Genomic DNA, 25,493 nt, shown 5'->3' on the forward strand with positions numbered 1-25,493 from the left:
ACCTGGAACTGAGGGACCAGCACAGGCAGGCATGGGGGTTGCTCCAGCAATCTAGTATTGCACTCAAATCTGAATTTACGGTAAACTATAAAACACAAACACAATTACAAAGTCGCCCACTGTGTCCATTTAAACACAGCTAAGCGTAGGTGTGGATTTGTGTTCAAAGAAACAAGCCACAGGAGAGATAGCACAGCAGAGCCAGCTGCCACATGGCACGTTTAATTTCAAGGGAGGAACACCTGACTTATACATGCAAATCAACAAATAAATAAATAAATAAAACCAAGTATATGTTCTGGCTTCTTTATTTAAGACCATTAATTACACTGTTAAGGGCATCTCTGTTAGGGGACTCTCACAAAGCCTCTCATGAGACTGATCAGGAAGAGTGCCAAACCACAGCATGTGGGAACGTGGCCCCCTTTTAGGTTGGGATGAGGGTCTGGTTTCAGCATTAGTCAGGGCTCAAGTCTTCACAGCCACTGAGTGAAAAGCAGCTGTTAGAGCTAGGCCTATAATGAGGAGGAAGAGAAGCACACTCAGCAGAACCACGTTGAGAAGACTGGAATAAAGCACACGGAAGAATTAGCCCAGATCAAGTCAAAGTAAGTTTATTCATGTGAGATCAGTTTGGACATGATCAGATTGAAAACCTTTCTCCATCTGAGCACCTTGAGAAAATACAGAGAACCAAAAAATCCAGACGACAACAACAAAAAAAAATCCTGAAGTCACAGGCACGCCCCGCTAATTGCGGGTGGCCTCAAAGCACCGCCGCGCACTTACACGCGAGCTGCTGGGCAGCCTGTGCTTGCGGTGCTCCCAACACATCTGACACTTCTCAAGAGGGGACACAACTGTTTACAGGAAACCATTTGTTACAGGGGCCTGCCTCTCCTCCCCCAACCCCAGCGACGTCCCTTTCCCACCCCACCTTTCACCAGAAGCTTATCTAGTGCCCAGACGGCCGGCTGAAAAGCTCAACCAGGTTGGAATTTGAAACCACAGATTCTCAGACACGGTGGCTGGGGCAAACGGTGCCACCATCAATTCTGGAACTAAATTTCAGGGAGTTTTGATTCTATTTGTACAGGGGCTAATGAGTAGCTTGGGATGTGAACACTAACCCCAGGGCATAATTCTGAGAACAGGATGATAGATTGTCGGTCTCCTGCTCTAATTATACAGGCAAAAATTGGAATAGGAATGAGAAGAGACAAGAACAGGATTCAGGTCCCTCATAACTTAATGGCATCATTTTCCCAAACACTGAAAGTTTTCGAGGGTTAGAAAAAAAATGCAAGAATCACCTCCACCAAGAAAGACTCTCAAAAAAAAAAAAGTATAAATTGGAGCAACTGAGTTTCACAGTAAGCAAAGCTGTGCACAGAGCCATCACTGCAGAAGCAGCAATCGCCAAGCAACCGTTCAATACAGTAAAACTGTAAGGCACTAATAATGTTCTACTCCTTACAATCAACACATGACTAAAAATTGACATTCATAAATTTAAAAAAAAAAATAAATCACTGTACATTTTAAAAAGGCAACTTTTCCCATTTAAAAAGTTTCTCATTTTCAGCTCCAAGAATTTTCCTGCCCCCAACCCAGGCATCACTGACTAGTTAGACTGAGCGATCAGAAGTTCTGCTGGCTAACACATACCTATCACAATGAAATATCCCAAGGCATAAGCAGAAAACAATTTGTTGCGAAGTTACGTGATGATCCCATTAACATTAACAAATGTCAGAAGTGTCAGTCGGTCACCCTGCTTACCGCAGTACTGCAAAATACTCAAATACCACCATACGAAGTGCAGTCACGTGTTTTTAGCGCTGACTTGCATCTACCCTTCTCTTCAAGATACAACTTGAGCTTTAAAACCCTGGAGCTTGAGGTCCCCTACGCAGTCACAGGCAGAGGAACATGGGGAAGACAGCAGCACTTGCTCACTGATGCCATTCCATGAGTACGCTTCAGTCCTTGTCTGGAAGCCCATCTCCAAGAGCAGCCAGGTCCCTTAAATTCCTTTAATTCCATTCCGGTCTTCCTTTGCTGGAGATGAGCAATTGCCCAATGAGTATGAAATCAGTGACACCAGCTTCCTTCAGAGGGTCACCTGACAGACCCGTTTGGTCAGTATTGATCAGAGTTCAAATAAGAAAGCAGTAGTGAAAGTATTTGTGTCCCATTACTGATCCTCAAAGCCATTCAAGGATCCTTTAGACACAAAGGACCTATTAAGGCTTATTCTGAGATCACAGTAAAGTATTGCACACTATTTGTCTGCTTAAATAGTTAAAAACGGAAATCTCATTTCCCAGAGATTAGCAATATTATTATTATTAAAAAAATGCTAAAAACAAATATGGAGGTAACTTCTCCATGTGAATCTACTTGAATATGTGACAGTTAATAGCTAGTGATAGCGGAGGTCTGTCTGTGCAGAGATTTAGTAACAGCATTTTTTAAACAACTGGACAGCGCAAATTTCAAGTAATTATTTTGGCCCTTTCTAAAAGCTAAAAGCGATCGTAAATTTAGACGACCCATGAAATGCACTGTACGATTTCACCGGCACAACGGAGCATCAAAATTCACTGCAAGACAGCCTCTCCACCATCAGTTTTAAACAGTCGACCTTTGGTCAGGATGTCCACAAATAAATAAGAGAGGGTATAGCAGTGAGAGCACCCAACAGAAGACCCTAGTGTGGCTGCTGACGTGGAAGAGCCTGGCGGGCCGGGACCATCCGCCAGTCCCGCAGATTGTCTAGCGTGAGTCAGCAGCTCTGTGATGTGGGTGGTCTCAGGACGGGTATTTGGTACTTCACTATTGAGCTCGCAAAGGCAGGTCAATCGTCTTGCAGAGCCGTTTTGAATTAGTCCAAACCTGGAGGACGTAAGAAACAAGTCTCCCAGAGTTTTGCTTAGCTGTCAGGTCCGTACAACAGTCCTTCCAGAGGCAAGCAGAAGTCACTCAGCCAGCATTCGCAGGCGCCGCTCATGCAGAAGCAATCTGATCTCCCTCACTATTAATGGTGAAATGAACAGGACTGTTGAACTGGTCTGTGAAAAGAAGCACATCCAGGACAATTAGCACAGAGCAACCAGAGCTGCAGCCACCCTGCGCTCCAACGTGCGTTCAGGGCCTCCCCAGAAAGATAAAGGCTAAGAGAAGCGATGACAAAGTGACACAGCGAATGGAAGAACTGAGCTTGCAGGAAAGCTCATACGACTTCAGCTGTCACGATCATCTTTTTATAAAGAAGATGAGCTCTTCACCTCCTCAGCGGCCTTCCTCCTGGCCACCTCTGCTGGTGGCTGTTTCCCTTGTCAGCACAGATGTCAGCACAGACAATTTCCTGGCACTTCCAGCAGGGAAGAACGGGTGAACTGTACAGCATTCACCACTGTGGCCATGCCAGGAGATCAGGGCCTGAACTATCTTCTCCCCCAGCAGTATATCAGGGCAAGGCATTTTCATTTTAGTTTCAAGATCCTCACCACTCCTCCCACTAATCTTCAAGGGCTAACAAACAAGCAACTTAACTTCAGCTCCCTGAAAATATTAGGAACTACATATCATGGAGATGGAGGCAGCAAAAGTCCTGCCTTGGGCATCACTCAGGTGGTATGAGCTTTGAGAAATGCATTCAGGTATTTTTGGGCAAGTATTTTTGTTTCTCTGCCACAAACTCAGTTCCTGTTGGGCAACGTGACTTTAAAGGATCCAAGATGAACCCAGTTGATTTAGACACCCTAAGGCAAAGGCACACCACAGACCACTTTGAGAACGGCATCAGAGTTCACAGCTGCTGCAGAAACAGATTTCATGCACAAGTCACAATTTTTGGGTTCTCACAAAAACTTTCTATTGCGAATTGAACTTTGACAAAGAATTTTTAAAAACGTGATTTCTTACCATTAGAATAAAGAAATAGAAAACCCACATCCATCCTAGGTTCTCCTGGATCAAAGACACTAGATACTAAATAGAAAGAGGGAAAAAAAAAATATTCAGACTGGGAAGATAGGCATGACTTTCAGGCACTACTCTTACATTTTCTAGAATTTGTGGGCTGTTAACACTCCATACAGAGCCGATCACAAAACCTTCCAGCTGATCTTTTCCTGTCAGAAGAGATGACTCAGGACAGCAGCCTTTCTGTATAAAACCCACAGTCTCAGCAAAGCAGAGATACCACCCTGAAGCTTTACAGTAACTCATGGCAGCATAAAGACAGAACTGAACTACAGTTTCAAAGGGTGACAAATTGACTCCGCTGAAAACCATGTTTTTGCACAGAACACTGGGACAGAAGTGGATGTAAGTACTCTCAGAAGAACTAAAAGCTCTAGAATGGCTTATAAATCAGACAGGACGCATTTTCAAGAGCTGTGCAACCACTAACTACTTAACCCTTCATCATAGGCAAGACACTTGAGACTACAGTCTGTTCTGAACTGCATCCTAAGTTCAACAGGACTACACTGGCTACAAAAGAAAATGTATTTCCTATTAGCAGATTTATATTCCGATGCTGTACAAGGGCCTCCCCCTTCTTCACTACTGGGCATATTAGCACAAAACAGGATTTAAAATTTCTAACACGCTCATTGTGCATTTTATGTTATTCACACACCCCCAGAATGACATCATGGTTGTCTCTGTTGAAATAAATGAAATGTTAGAATGGGAGGCAGGTGGAATTTTTCAGAACTAAAGACCCAATTTTTATGATGACGTAAGTTTGAATGGTATGTGTGGGGGAAGACAGAAACACTGTACACAATGCAAGAACACTGAGTGTAACAGTGCACTTTAAGATGCCCACAAAGCACTTGTAATTTTCCATGTTTAATGGAGCTAAGCAGCATCTTTCCTACAAAATAGAGACTGAATGATTGTATTTATCAGGCAATCAATGGCAAGTACAAACCCAAATCCCTTTCCAGAAAAGAAACTTGTAGGCCTTGCGTACATCCTTGGTATTCTACCAGCACTAGAGGATGCCTGGAATAGAACTGGCTCCAATCTTTCCACTAAATCCTCCCCTCCCCAAAGCACCACTGTGTTCTTCCACATAGTTAACGCTGTATTTGAGAAGAAAGAATGTGCTCAGTGGGCACGCTGTCAGCTTCCTTTTCTGCAACAGTCTAGTCTTCAGACCTCTGGCAGCACACTGTAAGGACTATCTAAGCAAGTGGTGCTGGATTTACAAGGTGTAAGAGACATCCATAGATAAAAAGGGGAACCACAAATAAGAGCAAATTTTAAATTACTTTACGAACACTGTAACATTCATAATAGGTATTCTAATTTTACTCAGTTATACAGGTAAACTTTTCTGTAAGCAAAAGTTTTGCTATTACCTTTGAACAAAAAATCCCAAACAAACCTCAAAATATTTTATTTTCACTCTTTGTGAAGCTGACCTTGACTTGCTTTTTGAGTTCAGGATATGAAAGTCTCTAAAATTCATTTAAATTATGGAAGTGCCATAACATTAGGACTATGAATATTTAGTTTAGTTCTTAGGTAAATTGCTTCCACTGGAAGCTTAACACACACATGTTCCCTTGGTTGTTTCTTAAATAAATAATTTCTAAAAAACTCTCAACTCACTCTCCCTCTCTCCATGCAACTATGGATTGAGGAATGTGCTAACATCTCCAATCACAACAGACTCTTTGCCTCCTTGCCCAAACCTGTTTTCCTTTGGTAGCCTCACCTGGCCCACTGCAGCACCAATACTGCCAGTTCCATCCACAATTCCTGTGACTGTTGCCAGAGCCTCACTGCTGCCTTTCACCAGATCCTGGCGCCCCAGATCGGCAGAAATTGCAGAACTGATCATGTTAGAAGGGCCTCCAATGAAAAATCCTGGAAGCAGCAAGAAAACAGCCTTGGTGCAAAAACAGCATGAGGACAGATTCTCAACAGAACATCTTCAAAACACAGATTTTTCTACCATGCAAAGCTCAGGAAAAGGATTAGGTCTAGAGACAGTGATCACAAACTAATTGTAGGTAGAAGTGTACCCTCACAGCTGAAGCATGCAGTCACACACGGCATACCATGTGTACCTGCAGTATGCACACAGAGATTGCCAACGAGCACATTTCCATCCAACAGCAAAAACGAGGTAATTAGCTGTGGCACAGTCTGCAAGAAGAGTCAGGACACACCAAACTGCATACGTAAAGCTACTTTTGAACAGCATGCATATACAAACCCTCAACACGAAGCACATTTAGGCACATTTCTACTCTGGAGTAGTATAACCCCATGCTACTGCCTCAGTCTCCAAGGATTGGTGAAGGAGATGGAAGGGGAAAAAATGTGACAGGACAGAGTTCTGAAGTAGGAGCGTTTGAAAAGAAAGACTCTATTCATGCAGGCTAATCTTAATTCCATAACACAGCATAGTATGTCTGGTAGCACATAAAGCTTGTGACCTGTCACAGTACACAGGGCATTTGGGGTTCTGACAAACATCCTCAGATTTGAGCTGCAGCTCATGACTTTGCCATATACACACTTCCTCAGATACCAGATCACTGCTGGGTATTTTGGAATAAATCTGTCCTCATCATACTGAGCCAAGGCACACCCCTTTAGTTCCAAGCCATTATTCTATACAGTCTATATTCTATACCTCCCTCTGTAAGTCAGTTTTCCTACAGTTGTATTCCAAAAGTAACAGAAATTGGGCCCCAGCTTCTACTCTTTCTGCAAAACCAGCAGAAATGGCAGCACATGCAAATACAAACACCACCTGAGGCTGGCGTTACTGATTTTTCTGCAGTGTATAGATATGTCTACTAGCATAACAGTGGCATTTTATCAAATACCTGTAATTGCCATGATCACAGCATTGATAGGTTTGCTGTTTGGAGAACCTGCAAGAGAAAGACCAGATGAGGTTAAATAAAACAAATGAATTTGAGAAAGTCACTTATTCAGGATCAGAAAGAAGCCTGCAAACATTCAGCTTGAACTGCCTGTTCAATTAGCTACATAGCAACAACAATAACTTCTATTTGACTAAAGACTTCTACAGAGATTAGTCTTACTGCAAAGGCATTTAGAGACGAAAGACCCAGAAGTTTCCTGACAGCACTTTACAGCAGAAAAGTCACGTTTGCTATTAAAATTTTGTGCGCTGTTTCGGTATCAGATTTGCCTGGCTCTGGGCTCCAGCCCTTGCTATGCCTCTTTCTATCATAGGGTTTGCATTTATCCTCCTTGAAAGCCCATCTGAACAGTAAGAGAATCCTCCCTTTGTCTCTCCGGGGAAGTCAGACTCAACTCAATCTCTCCCACCATAAAGTATTCAGCACTTGAATCACCCTTCCACTCATTCTGAACTTTCCAAAATCTTTTTATAAAATACAGAGATTAGATCTGGAGGTAGTAATGAAGCAACTGTTTAAACAATGCTGCACAATAAAGTAAAAAACACAAAACCCCATATCCTCACTCCTCCTTACAAAGCCATGCCTGGAGATCTACAGGTTCTGCTTGCCTTTTCAGGAACAGCATCGTACTGTCTACATGCAGCTGGTTTTCCACTACAGTTGCTCAGTGCTTTTCAGACACTGTTTTCCTCAATACCTCACTTCCAGGCATCACCTGAATTTCTTACTGCTTCAACTTAGGGCCTACACACAGTCAAGTTACCATGCATAAGGCAAGTTGCAGCCCTCTCTTCACATATTCTCAGGACATTATTACTCTTATGTGCAACACACTATGAGCATTAAAAGGTTTCTTGGTCTGGCTGACAAATTTAAATATCGCACTGCAGTACCTTTGTATCGTCTGTCTGAGCCTTCTGTACGTGGCTGGACAGAAGCACAAGACACATGGATCTCTGGGTGCTTTGCTATCTAGAACAAACTTCAAACTTTGTCATCAATAATTTTATATTTGTTTCCAATTCACTTTCGAAAGTAATGAGCTAGCACAAGAGCCTACAAAACTCCACCGAACTCCACCAAACCCAGTCTTTCCTATTTAATGATTATACCTTATTAATCTTACTTTGAGGCCACCCGAGTAAGACAACATGCTTCTGAAAGGCACACATTCACTGTTTGTGTCCAGTTCTGGCAGTGATTTCTGTCCACAGATCTCAAAGTGCTCTACAAAAGTCGGTCTGTATCACCACCCCATTTTGGAGGAAGACACAGAGAAGTGAAATGACATTCCAGTGAGTTAAAGCACTCTGGTACCACAGGACACCACATCTGAAGACACAAAACTGTTACCCTTAGAAGAGCTTCATCGATTTTCACAGCAATGAGATCTGCCTGTCTCCTACTCGGTTTTCCTGACAGACTCCTGTCAATAACCAATCACCAAGAACTATTATTTATTATAAAAGAGGCAGAAAGTCTTCAATTTCACCACTTACAGAGGCATAAGTGGTGAAGTCTAAGAGTTTCTGCCTCTTCATAGTGTATATATATTCCAGCACAGATCTGTCCCCAGATTCTCTTTCCTCTTACTGTAGGGACGCACCTGAGATTTCCTGCTCTGCCAGTTGTGGTGTTGATACAATGACAATGCCAACAATCTCACTGACAGTGGAGAAGAATCAGTGCCATAACTCACCAGTACAGGGAAATTCAACCACTCAGCTAATTCTTTTCCACCTCATTAACCAGAGAACAGATCTCTTTCTGTGCAGTGCCACACATCAGGCAAAATAGACCAAAAAGCACCATCCTGATCCAGAAGCAATTTCAAGACCAGAAAACATAATTAGAACAGGCTGTGCTCTGGTTCTGAAAAGTACCAAATGAACCTTTTATCACTGTGCAGCAAAAGCATACTCACGGCTGTATCCAAAAAGAGAGCCCACAGCAAAGAGCAGGCTAATTGCTAACACTGGGGCTCTCTTCTGTAGCACATCAGAAATCAAGCCCTGAATAGTCCCACCTGCAAAAAAAAAAATAGATCATCATCAGGCTCAAGATGCTAACACCTTGAAGAAAACTCATTTCACTGAGTGCAGTGACCTCTTGCCTTCTCATCAATATGCATTCTCACTAAAATCCTGAAAACTAAGTCTCCTGCCCTTCCTGCACCTGACACAGAGACAACAGTAAACTCAAGTGGCTGAGAGCAGAGAAAACTACTCATACTGCTTTCCCAGGAATTTATTACTTCTTTTTTTATGGCACGCAACTAGCCAATGCTCCCGCTTTTCCCTTCCTTCCCATATAGGACCGTCACAGCTCTAGGATCACCACAACTCTAGATGTAAGCTTAACATTGTGGCTGGTTTCTTTAACAGAAAGTACAGGAAAAGGCAGTTCTTTTTCACAGGGAAAGCATTAGCACACAGGGGCCTCACACTCCCTGCTGTCTCACCTACTTAGGGTAGGTGCAACTAATTGCAACAAATGCCAATAGCTGATAAAACCTTATGTATCACTGCTACCTCTGTAGGAACTGCTCTGCTGGTAAAAACCAGAGTGTTGAGAAAACCTAACACAGAAAAGGCCACAGAGGCAAAAAAACTGACTCCGAACAGACCAAAACAAGGATGTCTATTCTAGGAAAGCTAACCGGACAAGGCAATAAAGCAAGAAACTGAGCACAGGAGAGTGGAAGTCTAAATACATATACAATATGTTCTTTATTCTGGAGGAACAGGGTCAGATTTTGCAGCCAGCAGAAACAAGTGCAATTACATTTTATTTCTGAACATAACACAGTTGTGCCTGCTCTGCTGAGATCTGCGCTGAGTCTGTTCTTAAAAAAACAGGACAGAAGTGACAGTACAGAACCCAGTAAGCCCCGATCTAAACTCTCCCTCAAGGGTACTTATCAGAAAGGAAGCAGCAAACAGCAGGGACACCATTTTGTACACGGCACTTTTCAAGAAGTCCTAGCGAGTAAAGAAAAATGCCCGCTGGGGCTAATGTCCAAGGATAGATAGTGGCTTTTAAATTATATGTAAACTCTTTAGGGGGCTCACGTAATCTGTGTTTTACAAAAAAACAACCCAAACAGCCAAGCAGCCACATAACTAGACTTTTCATATATTCAGTAAACAGCTAGATCCCACTGAAGGTGACTACTCTGAGCTGTCTTTCATTTTCAAACACTAGCAGGGCAAGCGCAGGAAGATGTCATTCACTTGCGCACTCACCTATGATTCCTCCCACATCATACCAGATCGAGAGCTGGTCAGCTTCTGCTTCTTTCCATCCAAAGTTGTTGCTGAGGTAGAAGGGCAGCCAGAAGAAGAATGAGTAATTCACCAGTTTCAAGCAGGCATAGGCCAAAGAGTACTGGAACAAAGAGAGGGCCAGTAAGCAGTTAGCACTTGAGAAATGCAAACAGCATTCCTGCTTCTTCCCACAAAGCTCTGTATCCAGCTAAAGCTTTCAGGGGAAAGCGCTTCTGCATTTCACATAAGAAGGCAGCATTATGAAAGCTTACTGCTGAACATCAAAGGGAACCCAGGAGTACAAATTTCACTGAATGCAATGGGTTAAAACATTTTCAGTGTAATCTTGAGAGGAAATGACACCAGGCTTCGAAAAATGAAGGAAATTTAATTCACTTTCTGAAAAGAAGGGAGCCAACCATGTGACATGAAACAAGCTTGAGATTTAGTCATCTGTGCATCATGCTGAGAAAAGTTATGTGAAGTAGTTCCTCTGAGCTTTCTTTTGCTGCTCAGAAGGCTCATCTGCTTACAGCATCAGAAGAGAAACTTTCGTTCATAATCCCCAGGCAGGTATTCCAGGACACAAGATGAAAGGTTTGGCCAAAGCTAAGCACATGCTTCCAAACCCAACAGCTGAGACAACCTCCTGCTTCTGGCTGCTGGGCTCAAGTTCTCCTTAGCTAGCAGGAGATCTCCTTCTTTAGAGCTTTCATACGTGTAGTGAAAATTTCTTCTCTGGGATTGCTGGCTCAGCATGCAGAGGGACAAGGCAGACTATTTCAGTAAGGCCTCCTGATAAACACTGACAGGGCAGTTCAAGGAACCCGTATTTGAAGAGGTAAACAAGGATGAAGGCAGAAAAAACAACCAGTTAGAATCATAGCTTTTGAGGCTGGATGTATATGTGTATGCATACACTTGTCTTTGAATTTCAAAAAGCAGATATTTTTATATATTAAACTCAACAAAATCATCTCTTATGAATTTATATGATTTTAATATACATCCTTTTTAGCTGTATTATTAATGCTTTTTCACTCTTAGAAGACACAAACTAGTCTCCAGCATACATGTAAGACACAGGAATGTTTGGTAGAGTTCTCCTGCCTCTGGGTGTGAAAAGTGCACTGTACGAAGTGATATTTATTACAACATGCTTAGAAGTTGTCTACCAGATTGTCTGAGTGATTAAACATTGAATTTCTAGAGGCTCAGGGGAAATCTGTCTGTACTAAAACTCTTCCACCATATCACTCAGCAGGAGAAGAGAGGAGCTACAGAAAAAATATGTCAAATAAAGTCTTTGTAGAATCTTGACAAGGCTTTGGAGGTTCTCTCAGTATTTGGTCTGTCACTGATCTGACATCAGATTAAAACACACAGGTGTTCATGTTGCTGGGTTAGTACTCAGAACATGTCCTCAAAATCCCAAGTGAAGAAACAGCAACATCAGTAGTATAGTACCTCCTTATGTTCTGGCCAATGAAGAAGTCACACATCAACTGAGGCAGCTTCCAGGAAGAAATTTTGCCTAAAGGTTCTTTGTCCATCAGCCCGTTCTTAGCAACACCAAAACCGAGCCATAGTTTATATGGCATTTAGCCATATTAGGAAAGAACTCAGGATAGGTATGCTTTCTTTTGCCATCCCTCAACCAAGGTCTTCACAACAGAACTGCAGTTATCCAGCACTCTGAACACTGACAATCCACCTGTACCTTCTAGATTTTGTGTTGCCTTAACCACAACCACCAACTGCTTTACTCATTACGGGTGTCTGACAATACTGCTCACTCAACAGCTCTGCTTCATGATCAAATCCAGACAGTTCACACTGTATTACTGAGCCAGCCACCCCGCTTCCTTTCTTGTACTGGTTCTAGTATTCAGGGGGCACACAGCCCACTGATACAGAAAGTTAACGTTGTTTTTTCATGGCACGTTACTTTTTCAGCTGAACCAAATCCATGAATTGGGCAATACTGCTGATGCAGAAATACAAGTTCTCATACAAGGGACAGGATGAGGATATGGGGAAACTGCATCACCAAGCCTTGTTTCCAGTTGTTTATTAAAAACACACCTACTTTGCCACATGTTACATCATGCTAATTAAGGCTTTTCAGGCCCGCTTTCTGCTTTAAGGCAACTAAAACACACCCAAACCCAATATCAATGCCACAGAGTTCTGTCCGATGTTCAGCTAGCAGCAAGAACCCCATTCTTCAGGGCAGCGTAGCTACCTTACCAAGAAAGCACCCTACAGCCACCTTTGCTCATTCAGCAACAAAAAGGGCAGGATCTCTGCTGCCCTTAGTTGGCTCATTACATTCACTAAATGAAGCAGGAGTCTGATGGGAAGAGCAAGATGCAGCCACATACCCAGGCAGTATTATGATCCATGTGCACAAGGATAACAGTCCCAACCCCAAAGTTTTAACAGCATAAGAAGTCAGACGTTGATAACTACAACACATGGTCAACACATTAACGATGCTGTCAACAAATGCTGACAACACAAAGAGTCAGCTTTATGTTTAACAGCATAAGTCAGATCTCACTCAGGAATCTGTGTCCTCACCAGTACTACACCCGGAAGGCAACAAGCCTGGAAAAAGCCAATGGCCTTTGGCTGGTCGTCAGTGTCAGTTGCTTGAATAGAGTAATTCCGGTCATCATCATCTGCATCATCATTGCCCATTAAAGGTCTGTTGGCATCTTCTTCCACACTGCCATCTTCATCTGCTCCAAGCTCAGGGAGGCCTAAATTTTACAAGGGACATGCAACAGGAGAAACAGACCACAGCCTGTTCACCCTCTCCCCACTCTAAAGCTATGCTCGCTTCTTTTAAGCAATTCTCCCTTCTAGCAGGTCCCTTGCTCTCCCATACCTCCATCCTCCTTTGGCTTAGAAACTCTTCTAGATGGTGTTCTGCAGTGTCGCCAGTTTCTACCCTTTGTCTTCTAGCGCTCTTGAAAGTATTCTGTCTGATCCTGGCGTCGGCTTTGTCTGTTCTGAGTGTCTGGCCATTAGTCGGAAGACACAACAAATTAGTGCATTTCCCCCCTTATTTAGTGGTTGGGGTCCTTGGGCCTGGCTCCTGGGGTACCACTTCCTTTGAGCGTGGAGCTGAGTGAACCAGCAACTACTTGGACAGTTGCTGCCTGTTAATGCCTCTGCTGGAACAGAAACCTGAGGAACTGCACTGTGCTTTCTGGGCTGCTGAGTGCTCTTACGAGCGCTCTTTATGGTAGCTTTAGTGCTACCAACTTTATAGCCTTTGTAGGCACCTGGGAAACCTCCTCCGTGGCCCTGTCAAAGCCCCAAAGTTCTTCTGTTTTCCTGTTACACTTTGGCTTGCCTAACATCTTCTCAGAGAAGGACCATATCCAACCCAAGAGCTATTTAACCGGCTGCAGGAGACCTGAAGATGAAAAGTACTCTCCCTTCCCACTGCACAGTTAAGGCTTGCCATAGTTTTCTCCTACAATAGCCAGTTATCAGTTTGCCTACTGTTTCTTAAAAAAAATATTGATTTTTAGGTGAAGAAAAACTGGTAATTAGGCACATCCTAATGTAACGTTAGAGCCAGGCTGTTTAATTTTGCTTTTAAAAATATCCAGATCCTATACACACGATGCATGGTGGCATTTAGTGTGATCTTGGCAAGTAAAGGATTTGCTCCATTAAATACACTAAAGTGCAACACCATTTTGTAAGAGCCCTGAGGATAAGTGCTGTCAGAATGAGCAGTACTTTTAGTACTACATGGAAAGCTGCAGATATGCTTTCCACAAAGGGACTGAAATGCTACAGCCCTCTTCTACTTACCCACTTCCTTTGGTGATGTCAGGAGCCCAAAGAAGACAATGACTCCTCCAGCAAACTGTACTGAGGCAGTCACCAAGAAAGCATACTGAAGATAAATAAAAGATTATTTTTTAAAAACACTTTCAGTCACATAGACTTCCCTGACTAACGAGGGTTTCTTTACATTCCAACCTAGTCAGCAAGTAAACACAGCTACAACCACTCAGACTACAACCATAAAACTTGGAAACAAGTGATCTCTGCATCTCCTGAACAGACTTGGTTCTATCTAGCCTGAAAGACCACATTGAAACAGCTGTTTTAGTGTACTGAGGCAACTTCAGTGAGGAAGGAGCTCACCCAACACAACCACAGATCCAGCTATATTGGAAGGTACTGCTCAAAGAAGGGTCAAACGCTAAATTCAGACCAGGTTGCTCAGGGCTTTGTTCAATCAGGTCTTGAAATTTTCCAAAGACAGATCCTTCAGGCTTTGCCTCCTGCTCCCAGTGCTTAACTAACTTCACAGTGAAATATTTTTCCAAACATTCAGTTGGAACCATTCCTGCTTCACTTTACACCGACCACTTTTTAGCTCTCTCACTGTGCAACCCAGGAAAGAGTCTGGCTCTGACTTCTCAGCAATCTTCTCACTGGCTTTGGAAGGCTGCTATTTGGTACCCTAAGCGTCCTCATCTCCAGAGTGACAAGGCCAGCTCTGTTAGCCTGTCCTCATAGGTCACGCGCTGCAAGATGTGCTGGTTCACTTACATTCCCTGTATTCAATTGCGTGCCTGTTGCATTACAACAACGCAGCACGTGCCTGGCCTCTTCCCAGTTACAGAAGCTATGCCTCCACGCCTGTCAGAGCCTTACCACTCTTCAGCAGCAGCAGTGACTTCAGTTAAGTGATGGATGACTCTGAAGAGCACTTTAAGCCACCCAAATCAGAAGAGGGTATACTATGACACCAGGGCTCTTCAATAACATCAGTCCCATTTACACAAAAGCCTCAGGCTCATTTCCCCCAACTTGGAAGGGTCAGGAAAGGAATACCCACCCTTTCTCTTCTGCCTACTGCTTACTACCACAGAATTCAGGAAGGTGAAACCGGACACTCTGAGCCTGTTATCTCTCAGAGACAGGATAAGAAACTAGTCTCTCATAACCCAATCAGACATGCAGTCCTAGCTACAAGCCAGACAACAATACCTACCTCATAGCCATATTTGAGAACACAGGAGGCAAGGAACGCCCCAAGGATATTTCCCACAGATGCACAGGCACTCCAGAGTCCAAACACAAAACCTCTCCTGCAGAAGGGGAAGAAAATTTGAAAAACGCAATGTGGGGAGAGGTGACATTAGGAGCAAGACAAAGATAGAACATTTGAGTGAACTTTAACTTATGAATAAAACTACAGCATTCTCCCCGTCCACTTCAAAGAGACTCAAAGGTCATCTAAAACACAGAGTAACTTGGGGGTACTAAATAGATAATTGAGGAATGTTCTATCTTGAAACACCTGTGTTACAGCAGAGGTGAGCTGGCAACAAGAGGGTTAAAAGCTATGGCTAGAGCTCATCTGCAATACCCCAAAGTGACAGAGTTGAACCTACAATGAGTCAGTTTCTAGTCAGTCTCTTCAGTGGTAAGTAGTCAGAAACAGGTTTTCCAGTGGCATAAAAATTCAAATTCAGCCACTTTGCGCTACAGGACTTTTGAAGTCTGAACCTGTGTCTTTAACACACGCAGCTGTGTTCACATCAAACTGTTCTGTGGCTCCAGGAGGGGAAAAAAAAAAAATATTAAGAGAGATCATAGTAACAAGTAAGGTATATTTCATCCCTTGTAACTTTAATTCTGACCTAACAGTTGGCCTTTTTGGTTTGAGACTTTCAGCTCAATCTGCAACTCAGCACGTCAGATAAGTGAGTCACTGAAGAAAACTCAGCTTACCCAGCTTTTCCAAACCAATTGCCCATGACAGCAACCACACAGGGCCAACCGGTAGACTGCAGCAAGCCATTCACAACCCAGAGACAGCAGTAGAACCACTTGTTGTAGAAATGCAACCACTCTGTGAGTGTGCCAAAGAAGAATACCTAGAGAGGAGGGGAAAAAAAAAACAACTAAACAAACAACAGAGGAGAAACCCTGAGGCTACAGCTGAAAGCCAGGCAGGAGTGAGGTCTTAAAAAAGAAATATCATTTCAGGAAGAAGGTCCCCCACAGGGGCCAGGCCAGAGGCAAGCCTGGCATTGTTTAAGGAACAGCTCAGAGCTAACAGCACCCTCTGCTGAGCCAGCTGAGCACTGACTCCAGAGCCCGAACAACCCCAGAGACAAATGGGCTGTCATGGCACTTCCCCTCGAAAAGACTTTTATCTTCGTAAACAGCACAGTTATAACAGGAGAGGAGAAGAAAGAGACAAATACTTTCAGTAACAACACTAAAAATACAGTAGCATCTTGATGTGTTATTGTACTGACATCCCAACCCACAAGGCTTTACGCAAACACGAAACCCTCACTAGTCATTTCTCTTAGCAAAATTTAACATAAATACTACAGCCAGGTCTCAAATTACTAAGAGTCCTAGCTCAAACTAGTCAAAATAAACACACTTTGTGGCACCCTGTGCTTGATGCATGTTTGTGGACATGTGTTTGCAGAACGCAATAGGCCATAGAGGGGTTTGTAGCCTCTGGGTAAATCAAAAGCACTCCACACATTTTACCACTACTTTAATAAGCAGAAAACCACAATGAGATAAAACTGATTCACACTCATCTGCAGTGGCTTGAACCTGAAAAACCCTTTTGTTTTAAGCAGACATTCTTTTTTGACACAAGCCCTCCCAGCAATTACAAAATAAGCAAATGAATGCTTAAGATTATTAGCATGTCCTTTAAAGACGAGAGCAAAGATTGCATTTCTGGAAGCAAAAGCCTTGATGACAACATATGTAGGCTGGGAAAACAGTTATAATATAAAACAGTCCCAAAGAGTCCAAATACACCAATCTTGTACAAAAGCTGTTCATCAAGTCTCTAGACAGTGTCTCAAACTTAGGAATTTCCTTCTGACACAGTATCCATAAATAGATATTTCAGGAAGAGGTGAGTCATCTAGTGTAGCTCTATGCTTTAGACAATGCAGGAAGTGCATCCAGGACAAAGTTTTACACGCAGACTTTGAGACCACTGTCATACAGCCACAGCTCATGAGTAGATTCACAAAGAAACGGAGCATCTTCTCCCCTAAAGTAAAACCCTATCCAGAAACCCTAAGAGAGACTTCTAAATCACACTAGTATGTTCTGACTTACCACCAGAGCAGAGGAACACATGCCAAAAGACAAAACCCAGCGTAAATTCAGGCGATCCCCAACTATGCCACTGACAAAGAGACCCTAAGAACAAAACAGAGCATTAAATAAAGCCACAAGATTTGCATCTGTTATCTACAAGAATTAAAGTGACACAGAAGGGTCAAGCTGATCCAAACTTTGTTGTTATAGCAACTCACAGTTTGATTCTAACCACTTCTTCTGGCACCAAAGAAACCCTGCTCATAGTTGTTCACTAAATTTTTTATTTTTAACAAATTCAGCTGAGAACTCTTGCAGAGATGGAAATAGCCCTTCCACCCACTGGTGATAGGGGTGTAAGAAATTCTTAAGTGATAGTATCTCTCTTACATTTATTAACAAGCATCTTCGCATGGGTAACAGGCATGGGCAGAACTAACAGAAATTGAAGAAAAAAAAAATCTGCTCCTGAACAAAGCTTTTTAACAGCATTAGTGCTAGGCAAGTCCAGAAGATGATCCTGTTCATCCCCTCCAAATGCAGGTGTGATCACCCCAGCAAGATCAAACAAAGCTTAGCAGCTTTGGGTTAATTTTACTCACCATAGCATAGGAAAACAAAAAGATAGTGTCCAATGTTCCCAAGAAGAGAGTTGCTTCTTCTGCATTTGGAAATAAATGACTGCTATTCCAGAGCTACAGAGAGAAAATTTGAACAGGTAAACAGGGAAAGGCACAGCTCATTCTACTCTTTTTTCAACAGAAACTCCAACTCCAAAACAGAACAGCATCTGGCCCCAACAACCTCCCATTCCTCCAATACTTTAACTATCAAATCAAGAACAATTCTGACATTATCTACTGCAGAAAATGTCCACTGCCACTTCACTTCTAAAGGGCAAGCTAGCAAACCAGAAGTGAGAAACGCTCATTCCATCAGGATCAAGACAAATGACTGTCAAAACAAACCCTACTTCTAACAAGCATGCAACTGTTAGACAGCTTCTTACACAGAAACACTGATGAGCATCTTAATGAATAATACAATAAAGGCATATTCTGTTTTATGTGCAGTCTCTCTTCTGTACTTATCTTGCTGTCTTCACTAAATGAATAATTCCCTTAAAGTATTTGTGGCAGCAACCATAATAAGAAATGACAGATCACAAACAGAAAAGAAAGAACAGAAAAGAAACAAGGGGAAAAAACAGACTGGTTGGAAACTATTTACAATGAACTCAAGTCACTAATGTTATTTTTTGTGCTTACCCTGAGCTTCGTTTTACTTTAAATATGATCAAAAGAAAGGAAAAATACTCAATTGTCCCCAAACTAAGATTAGTGACAACAGCTGAAAGCAGCAAGCTTTGCGAATGACTTGAAGAACAAATAAAGTTAATCAGGAAAAAGTTTTCTTCCCTCCCCACCACATCCCCATTAGAAAAAAACCCACAAATAAACCCAATCCAAACCTGACCTGCGGATGCACCTAACTCAAATATAGTTTATAGTTGTAGTTTGATTCTACCTCTCCAGAAGAACATCCCATACAGACAACACTAACTACACATCCACTTAGTTGAAAAGATGTAACACTGGTAAGGCCTGTCAACACAGCTTCTGCTTAAGTCTCATGTGTCCAAGAAAACTAATAAATCTCTTGAAAAATACTTTTTGCCACTTGAGGCCACAATACCTACTTACACCAGTATCTTTCAACTTTTAACCAGAGATCCCTGGATGTTCACAAGCTATTAAGGGTCTTTGAAAGATAAGAGAATCAAATCTGTCATTAGGCTTTAATTCATTGAACAACCTCCACAGAACTCACAAACCCTTAAAGGCTGAAAAGTACAGATCCAAGGTGCCCTTCTAATAAAATCTTAATAGGGCCTACTCACAAAACAATTGCAAAACATTTTGTTATACTTTAAAAAATATTTTTAGGTATAAAGAACAGCTGTAGTTAAAAGATATACCAAAGTTCAAAACTGAGAGCACATAAGTGACTTCTCTATTCACATCCTTGATCTGTTCTATCAATTTCTCAAAACACACTTTACTGTTAATTCATGTAACCTAAACTGATACCAAAAGGACCGTTTTGACCATTTTTCTTGATCAGACACATACACCTCAACATCCAGCAAACACTAAATCCTCTATATATTAAAAAAAAAAAAATCAAAACAGCTTCCAAAATAAACTAGTAGTTTGAATGTCAGTTAAGGAACTAAATATAAACACCTCGTAGTTCATTTTAGCATCCCTGAGATGCTCACTCCTTTTTGCCATATTATAAAATCCTGAACACATTACAGGCCCAATTTACTGTTTGCACTTATCACAAAAAGTCAGCATTTATCATCCCTCAGTCAAACGTTCAAATAACCAATGATTTCTAACGCAGGTAACACCCAAGCAACTGACTTTGAACTCCCCGCTCTAATAGATCTCATGACCTGTGACTAAGCTGCTAATGTAAGATTTCTTCTACTTCTCAAAAGCACCGGGACAAGCCACTGCTAAAAACAAGCATGCCCCTGAAAGAACTATGGGTAGGAGACAAGAGGTAGCTCCTGTATTCCCATTTGTGAGGTGCAAGCAGTATACAACTTCCTTTCCTGCAAGCAAATGCTGCCAAAACTTCCACTGCTTTCACTGAAGCTAGGATTTTAGACAATGTGTACTGGATGTTCAGCATTTTTGAAGAACAGACCTTTTAGATGCAAGACAAAACGTCATTCTTCAGTATCAATTTAGAATAAGCAGTTAACACTTTCAGATAGCTTTCTTCTCTCCTACTTTGGCTATCCTTTTAACAGGGTGGCGCCACCACAGAAAGCCACAGCCAGGGTTTTACAGATATCCCTGTAACTCCATTAATTGCTCTTGTTTATCACCTCTGACACATCACAGGTAGGGTCCCTCTTTCCCCCATCTCCGTGTTGCTGGCTACTACATAGACTCTCCTGGGGTTCCCATTTCCAACTTCTTGAGAAGTTTCTCTCTGGGGACGACTAGGAAAGATTTCACCATTCCCTGATCATCCAGAAAAATTACAACTCAGACACCTGAAGTTCCCACTCTCATTCTGATGGACACTTCAAGGGGCCTCTTCAGCACCACAAGCTCAGCATACTGGAAGTTACCCATCCTTCTTTGCCCTTGCCTATCCCTTGTGTCCTTACCTCATATGGCCGGAGCTCAGGGGCTGTGCTGTTTAGGCAGGAGGGAGTCCATTGGCTGGAAATGCTGACTTTGACATTACTGAATGTCTTTCTGGAAGCATGGAGCAGGGAATAACTGCCAGAAAACACAAAAGGACAGGTTGGCAAACCTTCTCTGGAGGTCAAGTGGGAAAGAGTGAGACTCAAAATACAGATACATGCTGTCTAAGCAGGCAGCACAGCAGAAGACTGGCAGTTTTGGAGATAGTAGTCAGCAGTGCGAAGCCCCAGATTACGGGCAGACACACTGATTTTAGTGGGGAGTTGTGAAACAGGGTCTTGACTGGAAAGGACTTCCTCTTATTTTCAAAAGAAGAGGTGACTGTGCAACACAATTAGGTACCTCAGGAAAAATAAAACAATAAAGAGAAAAGAGAAGATGTGCTCATCTGGCTAACCACCATTACAAGTGGTCTTCCAGAGACAGCTTAGGTATCAGTGGCAGTATTGCTGTGAAGATCAAAGGATATCAGCAAGGCAAAGTTTGTAAGGAGAGGCAGTATGGTATTCCAGCTGTTGTCAGCTGGTGCAATAGACAAGCTTTCAACAAACAAATCTAGTAGACCTTCAGATCTGAAGCAGTGACCTCTGTTCTGGAGGCCTGTCCACTCTCTGCAGACAGCACTTTCAGGAGAGAAGAGGACCCCAGAAGCAATGACAGCATGCTCCATCAGTCAGAACAGGCATTAGAGTTGTGAGCACCAGGGTTTGCTTCCTTCCTCGTTTCAGCTAGTTCCTCCCCACGCCCACCCACGTTCCCCCTTCTGTAACAAACTGCTGCCAGCTTGGCACAGTCAGCCTCACCTTTGGTGTGAGCCCTGTCTGTGGTTGGATTCCCCAGGGCATAGCACACTTAGCTCCACTACTGCCTGACTCCCAGACCAGTTGGTACTACCAGCTTTTAAGTTTGTTTTCAAGGCTTACAGCCAAAGGTTAAGACTATTTCCCTACCTTCATTCCCTTTCTTTGGGCATGGCCTCACCTCCCCAAATTCAGTGAGATGAACACTTCTCTGGGCAGAGATACACTCAACCTACCTGAAGAAGGTCAGCAGGAAGACAACAATATGATGGTGGGTGCAATGGGACACAAGGCCTCTGCTTGCAGGCTGCCTCCATAAGCTTCCAGGCAAAGCCATCCTCCCGGCAGCCCCACCCCTGCTCCCACCCTTGGCCACAAAGGCTGGATGGTGCTTAGGTCATTTTTCTTCTCACTTAAACAGAAGAAAGTGGGAAGGGAGGAAAAAAAGAAAATATATTTGATTTAAAACATATGTATAAAATATAGATGTGTTCTCCAAACAGCTGGAATTCAGCAGGAACAACTCTATGCCATTCCTTCCCAATCTGTTTCACATCACTACCCATTTAATCACCTGTACATTCCTTGATACCTTCTATGCCCAGAAATGTTTTTTTCTCCCATTCGCCCAGTACCCCGTGGTTACTTTTTTGTTCCCCTCCTAGCAGATACCTCTTCAGTGCCCGCCACCAAAGGAGTTTCCCCAGGATCTGCCACTCCCAGCGTTCCCATGTTAAAGACCATTCTGGCCATAATTAACTTTCCACTGCTACCTGGCTGGCTAGAGACTGGTGAATAAGTCAAGAGAGCAGCATTTGGTTACTGGCGGGGAAGGGTTTTGGATCTAATTGCCTCTAAGATGTTGTTGAAAGAATATACTCAAGAGCGGACTTGCACAGCCAGAAAAAGGAATGTAACTGTGAGGACAGTGCTGAAATCCAACAGCTAGACTCCCTGCCTATTCATTCTGAAGCCCTACATTATAGCTCCATCTGTCACTAACTCATTAGTACAGCATGTGGCAAGCCATACTTTCCTGTTCCTACCTGTAGGGCATGAGGGACACCTGCCTAAACCTCCAGATATCAAATATTATCAGTACTGAGGAAAGGCTATGAAAGACACTCAGTTTCTTAGTGCTGGCTCATGCCACACCACTCCCTCGGCTGTGCTGGCGTGACTGAGGGGCCGTTTCTGCACACCAAGTCTGAGAAACGACCCCACTGGGCAGCGAGGTGGTGAATCTCTCTCCACGCCTCCCTGTTGTTTCCTTGGCAGAGATCTTTTCAGGCAGATTTCCTTGTCATGGCTCACAAAGCAGCCACACAAACACCTGCATCTGTGCAACAGAGAGCAGTGCAGAGGAAGATATGCTGTATACTGATGTCGCTGCTGAAGGCAGAACTTGATTCTGTTCACGCTAGCTGGCTTATGACAGCTAGACAAATCAGTTGGTGGGAACTGCCATTTTCAGAAAACATTCAAAAATCACACACATTCGGAATGCTGAGGAGAGGTAAAATAATGCACCACCCCTGTTCCCCCAAAGAATCAGAGATGAAATAAGATGAAACATAATGCCTGTGTGTTCTTTTGTATCCACAGGTACCTTTAGTAACGATTTGCAAATCTGACAGAAGACTTTTCAAGTTCAGCTTCATAACCTCACTCGGAGAAATGAGAAGTCATTGCCCAGATTCTCTCTCACCTGAATTTCTGCTGCTGAAAAACCTGTATTTCACAGAGGCTTTCTGCTCTTCCTTCTACTAACTCTTAAAGATTTCACCAAGACAACCTTCACTGTAAGAAGCCTGCCTTTCCCATTCTCTCAACGATGATGCATGCCTGACTGACACCAGCTACTACTGGATACATTAACCATCATGGAAACCGAGGCCACATCTGACCTCCAAAACAGAGTATGGCATCAAAATCCCCTGAGTAATATGGATCCAGCTATTACGCCTTTGACACGTTTATCCTACACCACACTTGAATGCCTCCATTCTCATCCAGGACAAACGCAGCAAGTCTATACAAGATCCAAGAACATCTGTGTCTACGTAGCCCAGGTGCATTTGAGTCACACTCCCATTGCTCCAGCTAGCACAGACCACCCAGGTGTGCCAGCACCTTCTTGTAGTGACATGCTTCTAGACTGACTGGGTTCACACAGAGGCAAAAAAAGCACCTACAGCTGGAGCTGCAGGAAGGCAAGGCTAGCCCTGGAAGAGGTAACTTCACAAGTCATCCGGATACTACCTCTACTTAAGGTCCCAGACCATTTCTCAATGTCAATGAATGAAAACTCAGCACCCACCCAAGTATCACATGGTGCTACTCACTTTAAGGCAGCAGTAAAATTGCTTAGGGCTGCCCCTGCACAAGCAGCATGAAGAAGAGAAAGGAACCCAAGGCACTCCAATTTCCCAGCACCACGGTCCTTACAGGCCTGTCAACCGCGGGACCTGTTGGTCAAACACAAGAGTTCATTCTTCTTCCCTGCCCCCAGGTCCCCTCCCACGAGGCAACAGCAGGTAACAGAGCTCTCCTGAGGAAAGCAAAACACTGCCAGTTGTGCAATGCTGCGGGGAAAAGTTCCTTCCTCGGGTAATCAGTTTGCAGCCCAAAGCACAAGATTTACTACTTGCTTCATGTCAGCAAATACAGATCTTATTTGTCCAAGATACCGAGTCTTTTTAAAGCTAAGACCTTGTTGTGACCTTAAAGTCACCTATTTTTTTATAGCACTTACTACAGAAATCATCTATTCCTCAGAACTTTTCAATCTCAGCTAGTTTTTTAGAAGAAGACCTGGCACAGAATGACACTTCTCGCTGATTTACAGTGTAGAGATGACTATGAAAGACTTTGTTTTCCCTTTTTTCTTTCTTCATCCTGTCCTTTTCACATTCAAAACTGGTATTCTCCTTAGGCTAAACTAAGAGTTTATCCTTTGAAATTAGTCTTCTGAGAATACCACATTAAATTTGTAGTGGAGGGGGAGCAAAAAACTAGGAGGCACAAAAAACCCACAGAACTCAAGGCAGTGAAGCACAAGACTTTAAGAAAGGAAGAGGAGGGCTTTTAGGGCGTTAGACTGCCTTGTCTGCTTGTTCAGCACTATTTACCTTCAGTTAACGGGTATTTTGAACAAGCTTTTGTTAAGCTTTGCACGTTCTCCCTTATCCCTTCACTTCAGGTCAAAATAAGAAACCTGAAGTTCAAAATAAACTTCTTTAATACCACCCTGCCGCCCTCCAAAGCCGGCAGGAAATCCCAGAATTAACATTCCTGGGGTTTCCAAAGTGTGAAACAAACGAACGATTTTTTTTTTTTTTAAAGAAAACCAAACCCAAACACCACACTTTTTCATGCCAAGGAAAGAGGCACAGGCCCACACGGGGCCCCCGGCCACCCGCCAGCCCCCGCTCGGGAGCGGCTCCTCCACGCCCCGAGCCCGTCCGAGCACGGTCCCGCCGGCTGCGGGGCCCACAGCCTGACAGCCCCCCCGCCCCGCCGCGGCTACCCGGCTCCAGCGGCGGGGCCCAGGCCCGAGCGGCTCGGCCCGGCCCGGCGCCCAGGCCGCGCTCCCGCCGCCGGGCTCGGCTCACCTGAGGCCGGCTCCGCCCCGCTGCACTGCCCGGCTCGGCGGGGCCCGGCTCCCCTGCTGAAGCGCCGAGGCGGGCGATGAGGACGCGGGTCTCTCCCCTCAGCGAGCCCCCGCCCAGCTCCCGGCGCAGGTGGCCCACCGGCCACGTCCTCAGCGGAGCGGGGCGGAGCGGGCAGGGTGGGGAGCCGAGCCGAGCCGAGCCGAGCCGGGCGGGCAGCGGCAGGACGCGCACCGGCTCCGCCGCAACCACTAGCCCAGCACGGCCATGAAACCGCCCCGCGCCCCCTTCCCACCCCGGGGGAAGCCACCCACCCCCGCGTACCGGGCCCGGTAGCCAGCGCGGCCCTCAGGAAGTCGGGGGAGGCGGCTCTTCCGGCGGGAGGGTCCGCGGGCACGGCGGGAGTTGTAGTCCAGGCCCTCGCCAGGCCTTCGGGGAGGGCTCCACAGCTCGGCCCGCGGGCGCCCCGGGGCCTTCGCCCGCATCCCCACTCGCAGCGCGGGGGAGCGAGCGGCGCCAGCGGGGCGGAGCA

The 25,493-nt window shown here is 44.1% G+C and overlaps 1 protein-coding gene across 3 annotated transcripts; it reads right to left on the minus strand.

Moving 5' to 3' along the window:
• Positions 1-598: 598 nt before the first annotated feature.
• Positions 599-25,323, minus strand: SLC37A3 (solute carrier family 37 member 3). 3 transcript variants are annotated; one of them, XM_074825982.1, is made up of 16 exons: positions 25,286-25,323; positions 23,696-23,818; positions 21,587-21,762; positions 20,511-20,625; positions 17,923-18,015; positions 17,339-17,422; positions 15,968-16,113; positions 15,225-15,321; positions 14,030-14,114; positions 12,779-12,960; positions 10,175-10,316; positions 8,854-8,955; positions 6,864-6,911; positions 5,741-5,892; positions 3,931-3,996; positions 599-3,074 (listed from the first exon to the last, which is right to left on the minus strand). In XM_074825982.1, the coding sequence occupies exons 3-16, from the start codon at positions 21,685-21,687 to the stop codon at positions 2,982-2,984; spliced, it is 1,506 nt and encodes a 501-aa protein (XP_074682083.1). In that variant the 5' UTR covers positions 21,688-21,762; positions 23,696-23,818; positions 25,286-25,323; the 3' UTR covers positions 599-2,981. The 3 variants fall into 3 exon arrangements, with proteins under 3 accessions (XP_074682083.1, XP_074682082.1, XP_074682084.1); XM_074825981.1 differs by lacking the exon at positions 25,286-25,323 and adding an exon at positions 24,965-25,071; XM_074825983.1 differs by lacking the exon at positions 23,696-23,818 and having other exon boundaries at positions 25,286-25,303.
• Between the last annotated feature and the right edge of the window lie 170 nt (positions 25,324-25,493).

This window comes from Strix aluco, chromosome 5 (genome assembly GCF_031877795.1).
Source record: "Strix aluco isolate bStrAlu1 chromosome 5, bStrAlu1.hap1, whole genome shotgun sequence".
Classification (NCBI taxonomy): Eukaryota; Metazoa; Chordata; class Aves; order Strigiformes; family Strigidae; genus Strix; species Strix aluco.

Bases quoted from the DNA above. Each gene is read 5' to 3' on its own strand.
- SLC37A3 (XM_074825982.1), bottom strand. From the start codon at position 21,687: ATGGCTTTGCCTGGAAGCTTATGGAGGCAGCCTGCAAGCAGAGGCCTT. The intron at 18,016-20,510 runs GTAAGGACACAA...TTCTCTCTGTAG, and splicing joins CTGAGCTCCGGCCATATGAG to CTCTGGAATAGCAGTCATTT. The intron at 5,893-6,863 runs GTATTTGATAAA...TGCTGCTTCCAG, and splicing joins TGTGATCATGGCAATTACAG to GATTTTTCATTGGAGGCCCT.